The 23,959-nt window shown below is 37.7% G+C and overlaps 1 protein-coding gene across 2 annotated transcripts in view; it reads left to right on the top strand.

Moving 5' to 3' along the window:
- The window catches only part of LOC112193503 (putative ABC transporter C family member 15), a 59,157-nt gene that overhangs the window by 31,968 nt on the left and 3,230 nt on the right, over positions 1-23,959 (top strand). The window contains exons 1-4 of one of the 2 annotated variants that reach the window (XM_024333681.2): positions 18,811-19,189; positions 20,357-22,713; positions 22,837-22,923; positions 23,242-23,892. The exons of the other annotated variant lie outside the window; for it this stretch is intronic. Of the exons in view, the coding sequence (XP_024189449.1) occupies positions 19,150-19,189; positions 20,357-22,713; positions 22,837-22,923; positions 23,242-23,892 (3,135 nt within the window). The 5' untranslated portion in view covers positions 18,811-19,149. Of the gene's footprint in view, positions 1-18,810; positions 19,190-20,356; positions 22,714-22,836; positions 22,924-23,241; positions 23,893-23,959 lie in introns of those variants that run through there. 2 annotated transcript variants of the gene reach the window in all.

Raw genomic sequence — 23,959 nt, forward strand, 5'->3', positions numbered from 1 at the left:
TGTCCCCACTATGTCTCATCTTGATCCCTATTAAAGTGATGAGATCACACAAATATGTTGCAAACATGCCTGCAAGGAAGGACGTCCCTACGAGAGGACGTAGCGCCACCCTACACGGAGGTAGGCATGGCGCCAACGCCAAAGAGAGTGGCACTCTGGCGTTACAGGCCATGGCCCCAACTAGGATGCGTGGGAGGCACGTGGGTTCGAAGGATACTTTGGCACATTCCAATCCTTTGATCATCAAGACTCAAAATCCGTCTCATGAGTATCTTCCGGGTTATGGTTATCGTTGGGGGACGCCTCAACGTTAGAACCTATTCCTGAGAATATAGAGCTCTATGGAACTTACACTACTGTACATGAGACGTGGGATAGAACTCCATCAGAATTGATGATGTAGTTGCGTATTTTGTTGCGCATGAGTTTGTTGAGTCAGATGATATCGAACCACGCTCCGTTGATGAATGAATGCCAACGTAGAGAGTTTTTGGCCTAAATGGAAAGATGCGATCCAGGTTAAGATGGATTCTCTAACGAAGAGGAAGGTTTTCGAGCTAGAGATGCTAACACCTCCTAATATAAAACCTGTTAACTAATGGATCTTCGTTAGAAAGCGTAGTGAGAAAAAGAGATGGTAATCTCGCCTTATGACGCAAGGCTTCTCACAAAACGCCCTGGAATCGACTACGATGAGACATATTCTCTCGTAATGGATGTCATTGCACTCCACTACCCTGTCAGTTTGGTAGTTTCCGAATAACTGAACATGCAGCTTACAAATGTGGTCATTACGTATCTCTATAGGGATCTAGATACGGAATATACATGAAGGTTCATGGCGAACTTCATTTACCCAAGTCAAGTGGCTCTAGACCATGGAGCGCGTTTACAAAGAGGTTGAAACACTCACTAAAGTGACTACTTGATTGGGAAGGGATATGCCCACGCGTTTCTATGACAAGTTTTGGATTCTATCGAGGTTCATGATGGACATGATCTTCATTAGAAGCCCTTAAAGAGTTAAGGGAAACCGCTGAACACTTGAAATCCGTAGTTTGAGATGAAGGATTTTGGGAGAACACGATTATGGCTCGGTTTGGAACTTGAGCATCGTGTCGATAGATGCTTAGGCATTTTGACAAGGTCAAGCCTTCGAGCACCCCCATGATCGTCCGTAGTCTTGATCTTGAAAAGGATCATCTTCGTCGAAAGGATGATGATGAAGATGTGCTAGAGGCAAAAGTGTCTTACTTAGTACAATAGGCGCATTATTGTACTTATCTCAATGCACAAGATCGGACATCTCATATGTTATGAACTTGTTAGCTAGATATAGCTCTGTGCCAACGCGACGCCATTGGATTGGTGTAAAAGATATCTTTCGATACTTGAGATGTATGAATGATATGGGCTTGTTCTATCCCTACAAAGAGATGATGGATTCGGACCCATCACACACCAGAAACGCCGCCAACGCTGGCCTGCGTTCTCTATCCCCATCCCAAAACGACATGTGTTTTGGAAGGTTTTGCTGATGTTGGGTATCTCTTTGACCCACACAATGGTCATTCCCAAACTGGTTAAGTGTTCACCATGGGAAAAGACCGTGATATCTTGGAGGTCTACATAACAGACCGTAGTCGTTATATCTTCGAACAATGCAGAGATCATTGCTCTTCACGAAGTGGTTCGTGAATTTATATGGATTGGATCCACAATTACGCATGTTCGAACAATTGTGGTTTGAAGTCTACCACAGATGAGCCTACGAGCATTTAGGATAATGCTACTTGTTTTGAACAAATGAGGCAAGGCTACATCAATAGCGATAACACCAAGCATAATTAGCAACAACAGACACTCCTCGAGATCAAAGTGAACTAGGTTCGATCTGAGGACAGTGAGGCAGACTTGTTTACTAAGTCATTGCCCAATACCACGTTCGAGAAACATGTGGCAAGAATTGGCTTGCGGAAATTATCTGAACTCCCATGATCGTAGTCATCAGGGGGAGGTGCAGACATCAGGGGGAGATGTCTACATGTTCGTCTCGAATAGTGAAGGGTGTGTTGTGCTCTTTTTCCCCTTCGACCGAGGTTATTTTTGTCCCACTGGGTTTTTGTTACTCGGCAAGGTTTTTAACGAGGCAACGAGAAAAGCACCGCGTTTGGGCAACACAAGGGGGAGTGTTGAAGGAAAACCTAATTTGTGTTTAGCCCAAACTCTAGGTTACTTGACCTAGTGGTAATAGGATTTAATTAGAAATATCTAGAATCCTAATCAATGTAGAATTACTTTCCTTGTATGATTGAGATTCTATGCATTGTAATCCTCTATATAAAGAGACCCATATTATCAATGAGAACACACAGCAAATTCCTCCCAAATTCAGTTTCTCTAAAACAAATGAGAAATTTTTGTTAAACAAATTTTTTTTTTTTTAATTTGATATGTTATATGATGGAGGATATTCCTGAAAAGAGAAATTGGTTGGATAAGTAAATCTAATAATTGAAATTAAAATGTAGGGTGTAATGAGCAAGTAGGGTGAACAAAGAAAATTATAGGGTGGCAATAGCCTCACCCTATTATTATTATTATTTTAGTTATAGGAGTTTCGAATCTATAATCCTAATTCACTCCCTCTCACTGCTTGAACTAACCCCAAGGGCAAGATTTGTGTCTTATTGCCTTAATTTAATATAGATATTATTTTTGTATGATGAGCAGCAACTAATATATATATATATATATATATATATATATATATATATAGATCTTATCTACAGCGAGACATCGCTTTGAAATTTCAGAGCGAGGTTAGGGTTTAGGGTCACTTTTTGGTCGCATATCCACATCTCAACCGTTCAGTTTTTAGGTACTAATGTATAGATCATCTCTGCAAAATTTCAACGAAATTGATGGTCTTTAAGGTATCTAACTCGCTTAAACCAATGGACGAACTGAATCTGTCCAACCTGAACCGTACTAGCTTTAAGGGAGTTATCAATGCCTTAACGACCATCAATTTGGCTGAAATTTTGCAGCGATAATCTATACATTTGTACCTAGAAACTGAACGGTTGAGATGTGGATATGCGACCGAAAAGTGACCCTAAACCCTAACCTCGCTCTGAAATTTCAAAGCGATGTCTCGCTCTGGATAGGATCTGTATATATATATTTGATGCCACAATGATTAAACAACCTCCATTCTCTTTAGCTACAAACAGTTGTAATTAATAGCCAGGAGCCAGTAAGCGGGGAGACAATGAGTTGAATCTGGTTTAAGTGATTGAAGCTATCTATCACACTTCCCATGAACTTGGCTTCTGTACGTATATAAACAAGACAGTACTATCAAGGCAGTAATTGGTTTTTTGACGTCTGTTGGCCAAAAGAAAAATGTGTATTTACATCTTGAATGAGTCTCGATCAATCAAGTCTCTAGTTTCGGTTGCCTTCTTATTCACAAAACCTAGCGGGCTAGGAGCTCAATCTTACTTAATCTGCTCAACATATAGATTATATCGATGTTCGGAGTTGGGAAATTGGGTTTAACTTTTAGCTTAATATAACAGACGGTTAATTATTTGGAATTGGTTACATTTTCTCCATAGAGCAGAATGCCGGCCAAGATGGAACTGTGAGCCAACTTATATTTTCCAGGGGCTTGCCATGTAAATTAATAAAAGATGGCACCGAAAAGAAACCCAGCCGAGCGTCTTCAAGGTCTAGTTGGTGAGTGGTGCCTGTTCAGATGGACAACGATGGGAGACAATTGGGAGACAATTGTAAGGATGTACAGGAATAATGATATATAAAGCACACAATTTTCATCCAACTGGAACTCCCAAACTTAGTGCTAATCGAATGATTGAAAAAAACTGATCGATCAACCAGATGGCTAGTATTTTTTTTTGATATAGCAAACAAAATTCTGTAGAATATCCACCCCCAAACTCATTAAATTGGCATGGAAGGCAGAGCTAGAGGCCGGAGAGAGGAAGAGCATAATGGCAGACAGGCAGACTAAAAAAAAAAAAATTAAGTATAATGTCTCAAATTTACTAGAGAATGAACCACAAAATTTGTCCCTAAAAAAATATGGTGGAATGAAATACTTGGAATTTGGAAATTATCAAGCCAAAATGGGAATATGAGATAATGTTATTGATCGTTATTTACACTTTCCCCAAACTTCTATGTTAGAAGGGGATCTAACAAATTCAAACCTCATATCTCCTCTTCATGATACTTTGAGTTAGGGTGGTGTAAGGGAGTGTGTTAAAAGTAATGAGTATTTTAGGGCAATATGGCTATAGAGGGCAAAAAAATCACTCCACCCTTGCAGATCGATGATAATAAATTTTATCGGTCAGACGTGACTTTTTGGTTTAAGACAAAACTCTGGCCATCATGAATTACATAAACTAAATTAATCAATCAACATTTGAAGTTTGTCTATAGACTATAATTAACCTCAATCCTATCAAACAACTAATTATTGATAATCATCACAAACATTCTCTTTCAATAATTATCAATCAGATCTCTATTAAACAACTAATTACTCTATAGTCATAACAAACATTCTCTTTCAAGAATCAACAATCAGATCTCTATCAAGCAACTAATTACGGATAGTCATAACAAACATTCTCTTTCAAGAATCAATTAATCATACTAATTTATCATATGAAAAGTTCCTACCTCGATCTCTTGCACTCATGTCCCAAAAACCACCCATGAGGCCATGAAAGCTAGAGTTCCTCTATTTCTGTAAGTTAATTTTAAAGATATTATTTTTATAGCATTTATAGCAGATTTTTTTATATTAACTCTTCAGTTATTTTAGAGTTGTCATGTTACGTGCATGAAAGTCTTAACATCAATTATAGTTGAAATCAAGAATTTGATGTTCTTACCGTATATAAAAAATAAAAAAAAGAAACACAATGTACTCATCCTAATGTCAGGTCACTAAATAACATATTGTGATTTGAAAAACAATAAGTTAATAAGCTCAACTGTTGTATGAAACAAACAAAAAACACCAACACAAAATGCATGTATCATACGTGGAATGATAATATTCCACATTCAATCATATGTTTCTCCATGACTCCGTCTCCCTCAGGGAATTCCTTACACATAAAATAAGTCATCTACCTCGATTCTGACTGCATAGTACATGCAATCAATTTACTTGTTAATTATTGGAATAATTTCAGTTTATACTTCTAAGGTTTAAGGCCAACATCATGCTTTTTTTTTTTTTTTTTTTGACTTTGTCAAGGGGAACTTAAAGGCTTCTTAGGCCCAAGATAAACCCCTTCGGCGCATGTGAAATGCTCCAACTGTGGCCACTTTAACAGCCAACATCATGTTAGTCCTTGTGATTTTAATTTAGGGAAAATTTCACAAACAGTACACCAAATAAAGGCCATTAATAATTTTCATACACAAAATTCCAAATCGAGCATTTTGGTATACGGACTCTCGAGCCCGACCCACTATATAGACACGACGTCAATAACGCCGTTAACTCAAATGTCATTATTCATTTGTCAAAGGGTAATTTAGTACTCTCACACTCCTGCTCATTTTTTTGGTTAAAAAAAGAGAGAGAGAGAAACAATCTCCTCTGACTCTCTCCCTCTCCCTCCCCCCCCCTCGTCTCTCTCTCTCTCTCTCTCTCTCTCTCTCTCTCTCTCTCTCTCTTCCCCCACGTACCCAAACCCAGAAAGCCCGACCCCAGCGACCACCACATCTCCTCCACCTTCCAAATTCTCACCCACCAAACTCAACCCCTCTTCTAATCCACCAAATCCCTAACTCTAAGTTAATCTCAGCCCCATCTCCACCACCGATCACCACCACAATCCCTACGCCCATATCCAGATACCTTTCGGGTGCACAACCCCGACGTCGCCGGTGTAAAACCACCCATTCTGTTTCAAGTTTTTTTTGTCGTTTCTGGATGCTCTCTTCCCACACTCTCATCACAACCTCTTAAGATTTTCTAGCAAATTGAGACTAGAGAGAGAAAGAATCGCAGAGACAAAGGTGAGGAGAGAGAAATTAGGTCTGAGAAGATGGGTGCCCATAGTGAGAGAGAGGGTTTGGGTTGGTCCCTCTTCTAGGAGAGGTTTCCATTGATGAGAGTCTGAAATTACAAAGAGATGAGTGAGGAGAAAATAACAGGAGGAAGAAGAAGAAGAAGAAGAAGAAGAAGAAGAAGAAGAAGAAGGAGAAGAGAGGAGCGATTGATTAGATGAGAGACCTTGTTGTTACCTTGTGCTGCTTTGGTTTGGTGAGAAATGTTATTGAATGTCGGGATTGGGATTAGATGGTTTCGGCGGAGAAGCTTGAGGATTGAAGGGTGTGCATTGATGGTAATGGTTGGAATTGCAGAGGTGATCGGGATTGGGATGGGAGAACTGAGAGAGATGGGTGCCCATAGTGTGATTGAGAGAGAGAGAGAGAGAGAGAGAGAGAGCTGGGTGCCTAGTGTAAGAAAGGAAAAGTCGGGTGCTCAGGGGGAAAACCTGAAGAGACGTCATTGACGTCATGTCTACATAATGGGTTGAGCTCGAGAGTCCGTGTACCAAAATGCTCGGTTTGGAACTTTATGTATAGAAATTATTAGTGGCCTTTACTTGGTGTACTATTTGCAAAATTTTCCCTTTAATTTAATCAAGAACACCTTTATACTTTGAAATTTCATCAACCGTGTCCAATTTTTATTGCTCCGTCCAAAATGGACGTTAACTCTAGTGATGAGGCCCACTTTAAGGGTTAAAATGGTCATATCGCCACTAGAATAAAATCCCACGACGAACGAACTCATCTTCTACTATTCCACTCACTCTTCGACTCAGCTTCACAGTTAGCGCCACAAAACTGACTCGTCCAGACCATCCTTACCCAGGACCTCGTCGACGAGCTCGTCCTCATCGACCCACCCCGCCTTCATCCCTCTACTCCGACCAGTGAAACTCATAACCTGCAAACCAAAATTAGACCAAGCTGACCAAATATCAAATACCCATCAAAGAATTCAAAATAACCATCATCTTCTTCATAACTTTTCCGAATTTCAGATTTAGCTCTTTCCGGTATAGTGCTAGAGCAACCGAAATTTCTCGTCGCTGATCACCACCCTGTTCTCGTTATTGGGTCTCCAAGATTTCATCGGACCCAACAATGCATGGTCTGACCCGCCCCACCCGACTAGGATCCCTGAATTCCAGTCCGTCTCTGCCTTGCTGATCCGCCAAATCCTCCTCGTTGTGAAGCTCTCAAACCTGGTTGACCCGTCTGAGTCCTGCATTTTCTGCCGAGGAAAACCAAGGGAGTGGAGAAGTTCCTCAATTTGGGATTTGGGTTTGACTTGTTCAAGAATGAAAAATCTTCATCATCTACTAGGTCACTAGTGAGGTCTTCATCATCTTTCTATATCTGGTGGCAAAGGTCATGGCGGAGGTGGGTGATGGACCTAGGTGAAGGTAGTGCATTAGACTGTCATGGGGTAATACTTATTATTCTAATTTTTTTTTTCTTTTTTCTTTTTAATGTTGTCTTATTTGTATTTTTGAAATTCTAAATAGATCTGAGGGTTACAAACGTAATTTAGCCCTCTAGGTGGACCAAGCATGGGAGAATGAACGTCCATGTTAGCAGTTAACGTCCAATTTGGACGGAGCAATAAAAATTGGATACGGTTGATGAAATTTCAAAATATAGAGGTGTTATTGATTAAATTGAAATCACCATGTTACATGATGTTGACCATAAATCTCAAGAAGGTAAACTGAAATTAATCCTTAATTATATCATAACCACCTACCACCTTCAGGTATATAAAGTATTATATTTGTTGTGTAGGGTCATATATTTTAGCTTTGTTTACATATTTTGCAATAGGGCCATCAAAATATTCAAAACCCTTGACCCTCAGATCAATAGCCCACGTGCGCATCAATACTAACGTGGATTAGTGTCTTTTAGTGCTTAATAATCTTTTGGAAACATTGAAGACTGCGTTAACTAGCACTCTGAGTGATAGGGAGGCCGTTTATGTACCACTGAAATAATTTAGGTAATTAAATCAGTAATTAATTAATTGGCTACAAAGACTAAAGTGGTTTTAATGGCTTTTGTAGCTCTCTTGGGGGCACAAAGCTTTTTGTTTGCTTTTGCAAGTTAAAATACTTGCATTTGGCGAAAGTAATTGAGACGACTTCCTGCTGCCTGAGTGCCTGCATTTTAGCATGATGTGCATGGTACTAAACCCTAAAATCCTTTACTGGTACGATATGCCTATACAATCATTTCATCAAAAAGAGAATATATGCGACCAATCTTTGATCGGACTTAGGAAATAACTTTAGCTGATCAGCACTAGAGATAGAACACAATTATTAATTTGAACATTTCATATATGCTTTCTATACAAAGTATTGCATGAGGCTAAAACACTATGAAAAGTACCTCGTGAAAATGAACACTTCAAAATTGTTTCCATAGAAATGTCAGATTAGACGGTTTGACAGATGTATTGGTCAACTGATTCAACTGAAGACGCAGAAACGTGCCCCGCATAATACAAAGCATATCAAGGAATTATTTCGAAGCACGCATTTTCGATCCAACTGGAACTCACCAAAGCTTTAAGCGCTAGCCACATTATTGAATTTGAAAGGCAGATAGTGTGTCTTCTTTCTTTTTGCCTGAAAGAGCAGACATATGTACAGCTAGTGTAGGTTGTCTTTTGTGATCGATTAACATTGAATCAACTAACAAGAGTGAATTACGCAGAAAGTGTTTTCTACATTAGGAATATAGGCAATCCCAGAAAGCAAAACTCGATGCATGATTGCATGTAGGCCGGGCTTACATTTTATGACTTTGGACAGCGAGATAGTGAGTGGTACGTACCATATATAGTCTTAATTGATCGTTCAAGGGTCTGAGTCAGCAAGATACATGCATGTTGTTGTTGTTCATGAATCTTAAAGAGACAGTCTATGACTCTATGCATAGACTCGTTATTGTTGCTATAATGTCAGGGGCTGGAAAATTTCAAGAACAGTACTTGAGGTATGTATATTCTGAAATAAGGTTTTTATACTTTTCAAAATATCACAATGATGGGTTTGAAAATCCAACCCAAATTAGGTACCTGCCATCAATGACTATGTTAAACTGGCATATTTTCAAGGGTAAGTTTGTCTCTTCATGTTTCTCCTCCCCTTTCTTCTCCGTCGCTCTCTTTTCGATCATCTTACTTCTTACATAGTTGTTCTCCGCCAAAATATATATGAAACACTAATTTGAATTAATGAAATCAAAGCAAAATTGAATCAGGCTTTGTTAGAGGATCATTGAAAGCCAAAAAAAAAAAAAGCAAATCTAACTAGCTATAAGAAAAACTGATTAATGGAAGCAAATCTAACTTTGCCAAAAAAATGAAAGCAAATCTAAAAGTGGAAAAGTGTAGTGTATTTCATACTTGCTAGTTTTATCTATTATTCTCTTATTTATCGGTTAATTGTATATGATATATTCATGTAAATTCATCTCATTTCTTTCTTCTCTTATATATATATATATATATATATATATATAATATGCAGTGTGCATTTGGTTTTTGATTTCATCTGTTTTTAGTTATTGATTTTTTTTTTTTTTAACTTGAACAAGATAGGCAGTTGCTAGATATCACTCCATAGATGTGTCGTCATGATATACATTATGGAGGATTCTTCTAATGCTGGACAATATTAAGGATTTACTTAATTTTGTCGCCATGATATACATTATGATGTATATTATTGAGGAACGACATTATTGAAAGATATTCTACAAAAGACCAATTGAAAGCCCCAGTATGAAATAAAACTTATTAAAGAAAGAAAAGAAGGTAAAATTATGAATTTGAAGCTCAATTTTGATTGTGTTCTAAGTTTTCTCATTAGTATGAGGGTATTATTGGAAAATTGATAGCATTTCTGGATTTGTTTCCTTTCCTTACAAGAACCAAACACTATAATGGTAACTAAAAAGTATATTCTGACTACATTTCTAGTCTTCCCAAACACTGGAAAATAAAATTGATGGGAATTGCAATTTCCCATAGAAAGAGCAAAGAATTGATTTCCATTCTTTTCCTCTAACCAAACGCGGCCTTAAGGTATATACAATTGTAATTAATAGCCAAGAGCTAGTAAGCCGGGAGACTTGAGTCAAATCTAGTGGTCACTCGATGATTGAAGTTATCTATCACATGCATTAATTTGCCATGAACTTGGCTTCTGTATATTAAAAAGAAAGTACTTTCAAAGGCAGTCATTGGTCTTTTGACGTCTATTAGCCAAAACAAAAATCTTGAATGATAGTCTGAAGTCTCCAGTTTCGAGTTGCCTTCTTATGCACAAAACATAGCTGGCCAGAAACTCAATCTTAATTAAGCATTTATGAAACTAGTCCTTAACATATAGATTAGATCGATGTTTAATTTGGAGTTGGGCAATTGGGATTAACTTTTAGTTTGGTGCAATAGGCGGCTCATTATTTGAAAAATGTTACTGTTTTTTCTATAGAACAGGATGCTGGCCGAGATGGAGCCGTGAGCCAACCTATATTTTCCTGCGGTTTCCCTTGAAAGAACATGTAAATAAATTAATAAAAGATGGGCGCTGAAAAGAAACCAACGTCCGAACGTCTCCAAGCTCTGCTTGGTGGGTGGTGCCTATTCAGATGGACAACGATGGGAGATGATTGTGAATTGAAGATGTAAAGGAGCAATAATATATAGAGCACACAATTTTCATCCAACTGGAACTCACAAACTTAGTGCTGAATGATTGAAAAACTGATCAGCCAGATAGCTAGTGTGTTTACTTTCTTTTGGTCGGAAAAAAGCAGATGGAGTGTTTAAAGAGTTATTGTCTTTTGTAGAGACCATGGAATCGTGCATCTAGTCTGAAAGAGAAAAAAGAGATATTGTGTTCAGTTTTTATTTTTATTGAGAAGATACAAGAGAGAAATGAGGAAGACATAGGCATGGAGACCTTATAGTCTTTTTCTTTTTTGTCTAGCAAACAGTATGGTTCGATCATTAATAATTCAAAAGTTGGAAGTACATACATCCGAAAGTTGGAAATACGAACATCAAAACCTAACACTAAACTGCCTAAAACGTTTTGGTCATGCATGTTGCTGCTGCTGCTATTAAACTCAACAAGTCATGTCCTGTAACCTAGAGCCAGCATGCCGGCCAAGATTGAATATTCAGAATGAGCAAGCAGGGAGGCTTCTCGGTCGGCATCTAAGACTGCCTCTATGCTTCAGTACTGATGGACCCAGCTGTCTTTATCCTGGCTCCTCTCATCTCGCCCTTTTTTATTCCTTACTAATTAAACTATTAGTTAGAGTTGAAAATTCGTGAAATTTTATAAATCAGAAAATTTCATGGAATTGAGGTGGATCGTATGTCAGATAGCACCTAGCGAGCTAGCACATAGATCTGACCTGAAAAACAGAAGGGTTGCCTACCTTTTCCGTACGTTCCTGTTAGTAGCTTTCACAAACCCTAATTTGCTAGTTGGTAATTTGGGAATTCATTTCATTTTCACCCAATAGTTTTACCATTTGTGTTCAAAAAACAAGGTGGTTTTGGGAGTTCGAGTTTTTGAACTAAAAACAAAAAGAGTAAATATATGCAGTACTGGTGCATGTAGGGCAAAAACTGGTGCATGTAGGGCATTCGAGCGTCAATAAAATATCGACAGCAGCATAGCCAGTGAGTGTAAGTACCTAATTAATCTCTCTCTGAGTCGAAGGGTCTGAATCAGCAGTGATCTTATATAATCTGGCAGTGATCTTATATAATCATGAAAAAAGGGACCAGTCTATATGTACATACATTAGCTGGTGAGCTATATGTCACATCTCGTCGATCAGAGATGAATCTGACCCAAACCAACCGATCAGAAACGAAGCACTCCCACCCACCAGTCATGCATATAATAGAACATGAAAAGGATACATAGTTATTGGTGTACGTACTCATCTCCATCAACAGCCCATATTAATTTCTTTGCCTTACAGCTACATATACCTCATTATTACTTCTTTGTGGGCAAGTATCATTATTGAATCTGAATATGAAAAAGATCCGAATGCAGAAAGATTTAAGGTCAGAGTTGTATCATGTGCTATTGATTTGGACAGTACGTACGTTATGCATGCATATTCACGTGGCTCAGAGAATTTTATAAGCAAACGAATCTTAGTAGGGTATTTGCAAATCATGGTGACTATTTGCTGCACAACAAAAGACTGGATTTTTACTATTCAAAAAAAAAGAAAAAGGCTGGATTTTCCTGTTCTAGCTGTGTGTATCTTGCGTGTTTGTGAGTAAAAAGATAACCACAGCATCTTAATGATTCACCATAGTTACTTGGAAGGATATACTTATATCAAAATCCCTATTTGCAATTAGAAATTGCAATGAGTTTGACTATATATACTGCCCTTCTTGGCTACGGATATCCACACTTAAGTAAAAGGTGCGGATTTCCAGTTTTTCCCCACTTTCCGATCATATTTTTACATCTTAACCGTTCAGTTTTTAGGTCCTAATGTACAGATCACTTATGCAAATTTTCAGCCAATTTGGTGATCGTTAAGGCATCCAAAAATGCAATTTATCATTATAAATACGAACGGTTCCGGTTCGACAGATGCGGTTCGTTCGTGTAAATTACAGTTTTGGATGCCTTAACGATCATCAAATTGGCTGAAATTTTGTAGAGATGATCTGTACATTAGGATCTAAAAACTGAACGGTTAAGATGTGAAAATATAATCAAAAAGTGGGTAAAAATGAAAAATCCATACATTTTGCATATCCGCACCTGAGCAAGGTTATATATATATATATATATATATATATATATATATATATATATATATATGCCCTTTTCTAACCTCGATGAAAGAGAGAAGTTTGTACACAACTTGCATATATTGATATAGAGTTTGATATATATGATGTTTTCCTTTAAAATAAAAGGATTAACGTTTGTATCGATCATGTAATTAGTTATTATGAGATAATGATGATAAATAACAATCCAAGCGATGTCTACCCATGGCAAGCTAGTACCTAATTGCATTTTCCCTTTTTTTTTTTGGAAAAGGATAATGGTGTACGGATAACTCACTAATCCCGTGAAAGTCATTTTCACTAGTGTTTTCACTAACATTGGCAGATCTAAACAGAGGAACACGTACACTTATATCCTTCAAACCCTCTCAAAAATTGAAAAGACAGCTTCAGACTTTTAAATAAGATAAATGACTGACTTAATATGCTTAATTAAGGTTCTGGATCATCATATATCTCTATTTATAGCCGCCCCAACCCAGTATACTACGTATTGCATAGATATTTGTCGTGTCGAAAGATATAAACCTAAACCCAACCCATTTAATAATTGTGTCAAAAATTTAAACCAAAACCCAACCTGTTTATTAAACGGGTTACCCGTTTTCAACCCGCTTAACTCATTTAATAAATAAGTCGTGCCTTGTTAGATAAAATGACTCATTTAAGCTTTAACAATGGGATCCATTTAACTAAAAAAATGCATAAATTAATTAAATTCACTAAAAACTCCACAAAACGAAGAATATAAATAATTATATATAATTCATAAATAATTAAATCTAATAATTAAAAAGTGAAATATTTCAAATTGTGTAATATTATGATCAAATACTCCGAACATCTAAAATTTCAAGAAGAAACATAGCACAATCTGGTTAGACGGCCGACCCATTTATTAAATGGGTCATGGAGGGTTGACCCACCGCCGACCAAGTTTTAATCGTGTGGGTTCAACCCGCTTTATTTCGTGCGAGTTTCGAGTCGTGTTATCGGGTTGTGTCGGAATTGACAGCCCTACATGATGTCATACATTTAGGAAAGCATTATTTGAGTCTCCTTGCCTCAAAGCTGTTTTAGATTAGCTTTTAATTTGGTCAACATTATAGGCAATCAATGATTTATCGTGAATTGTGATGATGGCGTGCATGAATTAGTGTTCTAAAAATCTCTTTGGCGGCCACTTAGCCGCTAGGTGGCGCCCAACCGCCTTGATTAGTTTGGGCAGGATCTAGGTAGAACAAGTTGAATAAATTTTTTAAATATTTATTTTATTTTGTCAAATACTTAAATAACTTTAAAAACGACTTTTAATTTGTAAGTATTTGTATGAGCAGGACTGCTCACCTAAATGACAGTTTTAAGAGACAGTGAGAGACAAATGCATCTCAATCATATGTACTAAATTAAAATGTTGAAATTATAACAACTTAAAATTATGGAATTTATTTTTCGTCATCAGATTCACTGTCTCTCACAGTCCCTTAAAAACTGTTCATTAGGTGAGCATACCTTCTTATTTGAGTAAAAAGTTATTATATTTTCAAAGTAGTATAATTGAAAGTATAGTTTTTTGTTTTGATTGTACTTATTTTTATGTTGTACTAGCATGTACCCACACTCCATGTGTGTGTTTGTGGTTTTTTTTTTTTTGAAGGAAGTGGGTGATTTTTTTAACCAAAGCAGTTTCCTACAACAATATATTATTTAGCGAAAATGATCATTTACCCAATTTCTGCTTAAAAATTGCCCACTTACTCCACTAACTGTTTTTTAACCCAGTTTACCCAAAACACTCTAAGGGATTATTTCCCTAATACCCAATTAATTCTTTTTTATTAATTTTTGGGACTTTTTTGCCCTCTCCTTCTTTCTCACTTAGAGGGAGAAATCATCCTCCACCTTGCCCGACTACGGTGACCAGTGGCCGGCCGCCGACCGGTGACAGGAATCCGGTTATCGGACTGATGTCGGGATTCCGGCGTATGAATTTATTGTCCCCCAATAGACAGATTATTGCCCCCCAATAATCTATTGACTCTATGTTATTATTTGTGGGAATTATGTTTTTGATAGCTGATACGTTTATTTGTGTTTATAGAATGGAATTGTAGTGTACTATGTTGGTCTATTGGGGGACAATAGACATATTATTGCCCCCCTGATAATCTATTGACTCTATGTTATTCCCCCAATAATCTATTGACTCTATGTTATTATTTGTGGAAATTATGTTTTTGATAGCTGATACGTTTATTTGTGTTTATAGTGTGGAAATGTAGTGTACTATGTTGGTCTATTGAGGGGCAATAGAAATATTATTGCCCCCCAGTAATGTGATTTTTAGACGTCTATTGCCCTCAATAGACATTTAACTTCTCTCTATTGGCCTCCAATTGACATTCAAAACATTTTTTTTTCTTTTTTCTTTCCTTCTGCCCCTTATTTTACTAAAAAAAAAAAAACTAATTTGGGCACCCAGAAAAATGATCTGGGCACCCACATCAAGACCGGACGCGCTTTTCGCCTACTAGGTGTTGGACTCCGGCGAGGTAGGCCGACCAAAGCTGCTTTGTCGTCTTCAGGAGTGGATGCTGCTACTCCAATCGGCGCCGCAGACCGGAAAGCCCAGATCGCCGAAATCGACCAGAAGCCCGGTCGCCGAATCGACCGTGCTCGTCGCCATCCGATCTCAACAGAGTCCTCGATCTGCAGCCTCTGAGACGTTATCTTCGGCCTATGCGGCGTCGTCCGGCCTCTGTGGAGAGCGGCAACGGGCACGGTGCGGAGAGAGAGAGAGAGAGAGAGAGAGAGAGAGAGAGAGAGAGAGAGAGAGAGAGAGAGAGAGAGAAGGGAGAAAACGCAGATCGGAGGGATGAGAGAGAGATAGATATGAGTGTAATTTATAAATTAAAATGAGGGCAATACTGTCAAACACTGTTAGATTGGGTAAATGAGGTTAAAAAACTCTTAGCGGAGTAAGTGGACTATATTTAGCGTAAAATCGGGTAAGTGGTCACTGCCCCTATTATTTATTTTATTCTAGTATATTTTTTTATTGACATTATTGTCCCTGTTGGTTATTTCAATTTCTAAATTTTTTTAATATTTGAGGGTTATCTAAGGAGAGCAAATTCTATTTTCTTTATTATAGTATAGATAGATAAAACAATTAAATTAAAATAGGCACCCACCTAAGCGCTGTCTAGGCACCTAGATGGTAGGTCTTTTTCCACTGCCCACCTACCTCCTAGCGACTTTTAAAACATTGACATGAATTCGATCCAGCTCCATCATACCTATGTATCATTTTAACTGGAATTTTGAGAGGCAAATAAGGATGGAATGGCCATAAGGTCGTAGTTAATTGGTGGCGGTCATGATTGACCGATTAGCCTCGATCTTCCGGAGGCAAAGCCAGGCATAAGTGTCTCTCAGGCTCAATATCACATGCATGGTCGGTGAGCCGTGACTTGTTGGTTAGCTGGCCTAACTAACACCGTAGGGGTCATGGGTTTAAATCTCACGACATCAGGGTAGGGTGGGGTGGAAAGTTACAATATCGTCCAGAATAAATAAAAAAAATTAATATATATATATATATATTTATATATTTCACATGCATGGCGACCTTACAAGTTAAATTGTTTAGTGGTTCAAGTAGAACGCAAGGCACTTAAGAAAGGAACATATACTTATATGCAACTTTGCATATATTAATCATTTCTCTTATATACAGATATGGGGATTCTCTTAGAGTATATCCCAATATATTCCTTACAAAGTCCCTGGATCAGCGCTTCAGAATTGTTTGGATGCATATTAATGTATTGGAATCGAAAATCTTAATGAAACCCAAATTCAATAAAGACATTCTAATCCCATCAGAGAAAAATAAACAAGTATATCATCATGATATATGTTTCCTGACTTTCCTGCCGTATAAAGCCCATATGACTGCTGATCTAATCCCATCAGAGTAAAATAAACAAGTATATCATCATGATATATTATAAGCTTAGTTTCCTACTTTCCTGCCGTATAAAGCCCATATGACTGCTGATCTTTTCAGAGTTCCTACGATGTGACGAAAGACACCAGAAATGGCATCAAATTTCTAGCTAGTGCTCTGGCTTTAAGGATTTTCCACCATCAAAAAGCCAAGCCATCGCACTAGGTGATAAAAAATTTTAGACACTGATCTCACACCTTTATATCTTCACGTTTCCTGCACATACTAGTGGACTAGGGAGCTTTAGAGTAATAAAAGAGTTTCAAGAAACCACTGATAAAGTAATCTGGATTCACATTCAATACCAATTGGCAATTGATGGAGTGGCTCAAACCCTTATAAACTTATAGACAAGGTCTCAATTTTCCCATGTGGGATATATATATATATATATTCTCAACACACCCCCGCACGTGTAGCGAATTTTCAAGCCATACACGTGGACAATTTGGGTGACATGGAGCCCGTGTGGCCGTTAGGCATGCACATGTGGGTAACCCGCTCTGATACTATGATAAAGTAATCTGGGGTTCATATCCAAAACCAATTGACAATAGATGAAGTTGCCCAAACCCTTATAAACTCATAGGCAATGTCTCATTTTTCCCACGTGGGATGTGTATATATTCTCAACAACCACAACTTTAAAATTTGATCACATGATGAGTTGCCGCCACTCTTTTTGTCTCAAATTCCATGTTATTGTCCACGTAACTACTATATAACTGTTGAAAGTAAAAATATTATACATAATGCGACTATTCCACACACAAAATTCAACTCTTCAATGTTATTTATTATGACTGGAGAGTCCATTGGCAGCTCTAATGTTTTCTGATATTATATCATAATACATATGGTCAAGTCTTCAATCGAGAAGAAGCTTGGTTTAACTAACAGACAAAAAAAGGTGAAGTAGATCTACATCAAAAGAAAGTTAGATATTGTAATAAGCCATTAGGGTTAGTCCAAGTTGTGGTGAGATAGAGTGTAGAGCTAAATTGCAACTTGATACTTCAAGTTTAAGTTGTATCATGTCCCCATGCCATTTGTGCTTTTGATACGTTGTACGTCTTATGTGAGTCCAACAAAACAATCTCTCTAAAAAATAAAATATATGTATCAAATAAATATATGGATGAATAGCGTAGTAAATCAAATACACATAATCATTTCTCGAGAAGTTTATCTCAAACAAGTATAGACAACCAAAACTTAACCAATTACGAATTGATTTCTTCATTGACAACCTATGATTGCTTCTTGAGACTTTGTCAAGCGCACTAGCTAGTTATTTGCTTACATTGGTGGGTGTTGTTTCTTTTCACTTCCTTAGACGCATCATATTCATAGATAACACTTTGTTTATTGTTTCTCACATGCTTCTTGTTCAATTTAACTAGAAATCTCTACACACCCGATGGGTGTAAGCTGTGGGTGGTTATAAAAAGTGGACTGAGTGGTTAAATAGTTTTTTCTAGTCTTAATTTTATTTTTTGTTATTTTTAATCTGACGTTATTACTTCTCATATTAAACAAATTTTCTATACTTTTTAATATTTAAGGGGTATTTGAATTCAAATTTTCAGTTATAATTGACAAACCCTCTTCTCTTAAAATATAGTACAAATAAATTGAGTATATAATAGCGCCTCTGCCCGTATTCAAAACAAAAAAAAAAAAAAAAATCTTGGGTGAAAATAGTATAGATAAGTTGAGTATATAAAACATTAAAACCTCATAATAAGTCCCAGATAACCAGCCAAAATGACCGTCCCCATTTCAAAATCCTCACGTGATAAACCCCCAAACCCTACCCTATAAAACACAACACGCATCAGTCACCACAAACAACAAAACCATACACTCACTCTTGAGTAGTACCCACAGATATATACACACACAAAGTGTAACTGCTGTATACACAACCTACATCTACTCTTGTGCTCTCCGATTAGATTCTTCCTGTCATCCTGTCACTCTCTCTGAAACCTTCATTATCTTCGTGGTCCTGGCGACCTAAAATTTGAAAATGATCTCGGATATTTGCCATTTCCTGCTCCTCAAACTTTCTTTATAATCGAGTCTGGGAAGGCTTATCATATTGGTGGTCTGGGAATCTTGAAGTCAGCAAAACTAGGAGGGAGGCTGAAGTTTAAGCCGGAGAGAAGCAGATATGGTCTGGGAAGACATGTTCGATTTAAGCAGAGAAATGAGTAAGTAATTCTTCATATATACCAGTTTCAAAGTAGTCGCTCATGAATATATCACTTGACACATAGATAGATGCATGATGAAAAAGAGTATATCTTGCTTTGAAAGTAGAGGAACTACAATGTTCTTTAGTTCTTGTTCTTCTTCTTGTCTTTCTTGCTGTCTTTCTTGGCACCAAGTTCTTTTGGTGATATCACCAAAGGTCAAGTAGTTCATTTTCATCCTCATAAAAAAAAAAAAGCAGTTCATTTTCATTTATTCTTTTTTACTAATTCTGGTTGCAATGAGGTTTTTCCTTAACAAGTGGATTCATTCTTTCCTTAAAAAAAAAAAAAAACCAATAAAACATCTTCTATAGTGATTATATTTCCTGTTTTTATTTGGTTCAGGACCCCTTCAGAGCCATTAGCCAGCCTCCCTATTTTCATAGATTTCCTACAACTGACAATAGTTAGCAGTTAAGTTTGCTCCATATATGTTCACCTTCTTAGAACATAATTTGCATCATACATATAAACTCATAAAAATGAAACAAAATATAAAATTATAACTTATATATGAAGGCCAGAAAAGAGTACTACTAGTCAATGCACGAATGTCTATGTTTGGACTATGTCGATGACCTTCGATGACCCTGCTATCTCTTTGTATCATAATTGACAATATATCCTAGTTTCATTGTGATAGCTAGAGGTGAAGATTCTATTGTATAAGGATGCATGTCTTACAAGTCCAACTTGAAATGTTAAGTTTTATGCATGTGAAGGAGACGACCGTCAAGCATTCTAACAAAGTTCAAAACAAGACAATAGATCGATATTCAACAGAACTGGCATAGTCTCAAATTGAGTTTTAGTGCATCTCATGAAATGGAGAAAAATGTTACCAGGGAAATGAAAAAGCTATTACCTTTTTTCAGAATTGCAAAACTGTACTGTACAGATTAAAGAACTGCTTAACTGTAACTGCAACTGCAACTTGTAATATGCCTACCATAGAGCGTTTGTAAGATAGTCATAACAGTAGTCATAACTTACATGTACAGTTCATGTAATTTTACAAAACTGTACTTATTATGAAAATAAAAATTCTACTTTTTAGAAACTTATTATCATTTTTTACCGTTGGAAAGAATAATACCTCAATTTGATTTGTATCATCTGTGACAGATTTCAGCAGGCTTGAATTTCAGACAGAATGGCTCCAGCAAAACTATCCCTGCTTGTGTGAGCACATTAGCATAGTTATGCAAGTTAGTTTCCTTGGCATCTTAGTACTGTATTACTTACAAAAAAGCATGGGCGAGATCTGCAAACAAAGAACAAATTTCCCAGACCAAGGCACAGAGAAGCATGGCACCGGCATTGGCATAAGATTCAGCACCATTTACAAGATCAGCATAGCTTGTTGCTCTTTACTGATGGTGACTCATTTCATATTGCTGCTACTGTTGCTAAATGGAAGTGTGACTTACTGCAATCATAAAGTTCGTGCAATTTCATCCGAGGGTATGCAAGTGGTATCATGGGCAATATCATCGATTACAGTATACCAGATTGTGAATATCAAGTCCATCAAGTTTCCTTGGCTATTAAGAGCATGGTGGTTTTGCAGCTTCATCTTGTCCATCATCTCTGTGGCTGCTGATACTCACTTCCGTATCACATACCATGGTCAGCTTCGGTTACGTGATTATGCTGACTTCATAATTGTCCTTGCATCCGCCTGCCTATTTGCTATTTCAATTCAAGGCAAGACAGGACTCACTCTCACCATCCCAAATGGCATCAGTGAACCACTTCTAAATGGAAAAGGTGATAAACAATCAGAAGGAAGACGAGAATCTCCATATGGAAAAGCTACTCTTCTCCAACTTGTCACATTCTCTTGGCTCAACCCTTTGTTTGCTGTTGGAGTCAAGAAACCCATAGACCAGGAAGAAATCCCAGATGTCGATATCAAAGACTCAGCTGAGTATCTGTCTCACTCTTTTGATGAGAGACTGCAAAATGTTAAGGAGAGAGATGGAACCACAAACCCAGAAATCTACAAGACAATATACTTATTTATCAGGAAGAAAGCAGCAATCAATGCATTGTTTGCTGTTATATGTGCTGTTTCATCATATGTTGGTCCATATCTCATTGATGACTTTGTAAACTTTCTGACAGAGAAGAAAACTCGAAGCTTAGGGAGTGGCTATTTTCTTGCACTTGCCTTTCTAGGAGCTAAGATGGTTGAAACAATAGCACAGAGGCAATGGATTTTTGGGGCTCGACAGCTAGGGCTTCGCCTTAGAGCTGCTCTGATATCTCAAATTTTCAAGAAAGGCTTACGTCTATCAAGCCTATCCCGCCAAAGCCACACTAGCGGAGAGGTCATCAACTATATGAGTGTAGACATCCAAAGAATCACGGACTTCATCTGGTACTTAAACATAATATGGATGATGCCTATTCAAATTTCCTTGGCAATCTACATTCTTCATACAAATCTAGGCATGGGTTCATTAGCTGCATTAGCTGCAACTTTGGCAGTACTGCTTTGCAACATACCGATGACTAATCTCCAGAAAAGATATCAGACTAGGATCATGGAAGCCAAGGACAACAGGATGAAAGCCACTTCAGAAATTCTTCGAAGCATGAAGACAATCAAACTTCAGGCATGGGACAGTCAGTTCCTTCAAAAGTTAGAAAGTTTGAGGAAAGTAGAGTATGGTTGGCTATGGAAGTCACTACGACTGTCAGCAACTACCGCCTTCGTCTTTTGGGGATCACCCACATTTATCTCTGTGGTCACTTTCTGGGCTTGTATGCTGATGGGCATAGACCTCACAGCAGGGAGAGTTTTATCAGCACTGGCCACTTTCAGAATGTTACAGGACCCTATATTCAATCTACCTGACCTGCTCTCTGCGATTGCACAGGGAAAAGTATCTGCGGATAGAGTAGCTTCATATCTCATGGAAGATGAAATTCAGCAGGATGGCATTGAGCATTTTCCAAAAGATCAAATGGAAAACTCCATTGAGATAGAAAATGGAAAATTTGGCTGGAATATTGAGCCAAGCAACACAACTCTTGATGGAATACAGTTAAAAGTGAAGAGGGGTATGAAAGTGGCAATTTGTGGGACTGTAGGATCAGGGAAGTCTAGCCTTCTGTCATGCATACTTGGAGAAATTCAGAAGTTGTCAGGGACAGTGAAGATCAGCGGTACAAAGGCTTATGTTCCTCAATCTCCATGGATTCTGACAGGAAATATCAGGGAGAATATTCTTTTTGGAAATGCATACGACAAGGCCAAGTATGACAGAACTGTGAAAGCATGTGCATTGGAAAAGGATTTTGAGCTATTCTCTTGTGGAGATCTAACAGAAATTGGAGAAAGAGGAATTAATATGAGTGGAGGACAGAAACAAAGGATACAAATTGCTCGTGCAGTTTACCAGGATGCTGATATATATTTACTCGATGACCCTTTTAGTGCTGTTGATGCTCACACAGGCACCCAACTCTTTGAGGTTAGACTTCCTGGACTTCCTGTGTCACGAACGACATTATGAGTATTGTCTTTAAAGTAACTTGTACTCTGAAGCCACATCCTTTTGAATTTTTGAAATTGATTATGATTTTATACGTTGCAGGACTGCATGATGGGTCTTCTCAGAGAGAAGACCACTCTTTATGTCACTCACCAGGTTGAGTTTCTCCCGGCAGCGGACATAATTCTGGTAAGAAAGACAAAATAAACTCTCTCTCTGCATTTACTTGGTCATTTAAGAGAATAACGAACTATGGAAACTATATAAGAACCAGACAATGACCGGAAGGCTAGACTTGTTACTGAAGAGAACCCTATCTTCTGATTGGATGACTACTTGTAATAATTAAGAAACTCTCCCTAAAAGTTAATTAGGATCCTAGTGAAAATTATACTGTTCTCTTGGTAAGAAAGTAACTTTATGCATACATGGTTTGTGATCAAGTCGACTTATGAGTCACGAGTTCTAAGAATCCACCAAACCAAAACTAAATTGGGTTTTCAACAGGTGATGCAAAATGGAAAGATTGTGCAAGCTGGAAGCTTTGAAGAGCTTCTAAAACAAAATACAGGCTTTGAAGTTTTGGTTGGTGCTCATAGCCGAGCTCTAGAGTCAATCCTTACAGTTGAAAATAGCAGCAGAACTACTCAAGATCCAACACCTGAGAGTGAACCCATCATAGAGTCCACTTCAGATGCTGAACTTCAACAGACACGACAGGAATCTGAGCATAATCTCTCTCTGGAGATTACTGAAAAAGAAGGAAAATTGGTTCAAGATGAAGAGAGAGAGAAAGGAAGCATTGGAAAAGAAGTTTACTGGTCGTATTTGACAACTGTGAAAGGTGGTGTACTGATTCCAATCATAATCTTGGCACAGTCATCTTTCCAAGTACTGCAGGTAGCTAGTAACTATTGGATGGCATGGGCTTCTCCTCCCACAAGTGAGACGGAGCCTAAAGTGGGAATAAAGTTCACATTACTTGTTTATGTACTGCTTGCTGTTGGAAGTTCACTATGTGTGCTGCTGCGTGCATCGCTAGTAGCAGTAGCCGGACTTTCAACAGCACAAAAGCTCTTCACAACTATGCTACATAGTGTACTCCGAGCGCCAATGTCTTTTTTTGATTCAACACCAACTGGAAGAATCTTAAACCGGGTAAGTTACAATTTGAAACATATGAATGATGCGCACTTCACATTATTCTTTAGAGGGACCACTGTCA

Source organism: Rosa chinensis, chromosome 1, assembly GCF_002994745.2.
Source record: "Rosa chinensis cultivar Old Blush chromosome 1, RchiOBHm-V2, whole genome shotgun sequence".
NCBI lineage: Eukaryota > Viridiplantae > Streptophyta > Magnoliopsida > Rosales > Rosaceae > Rosa > Rosa chinensis.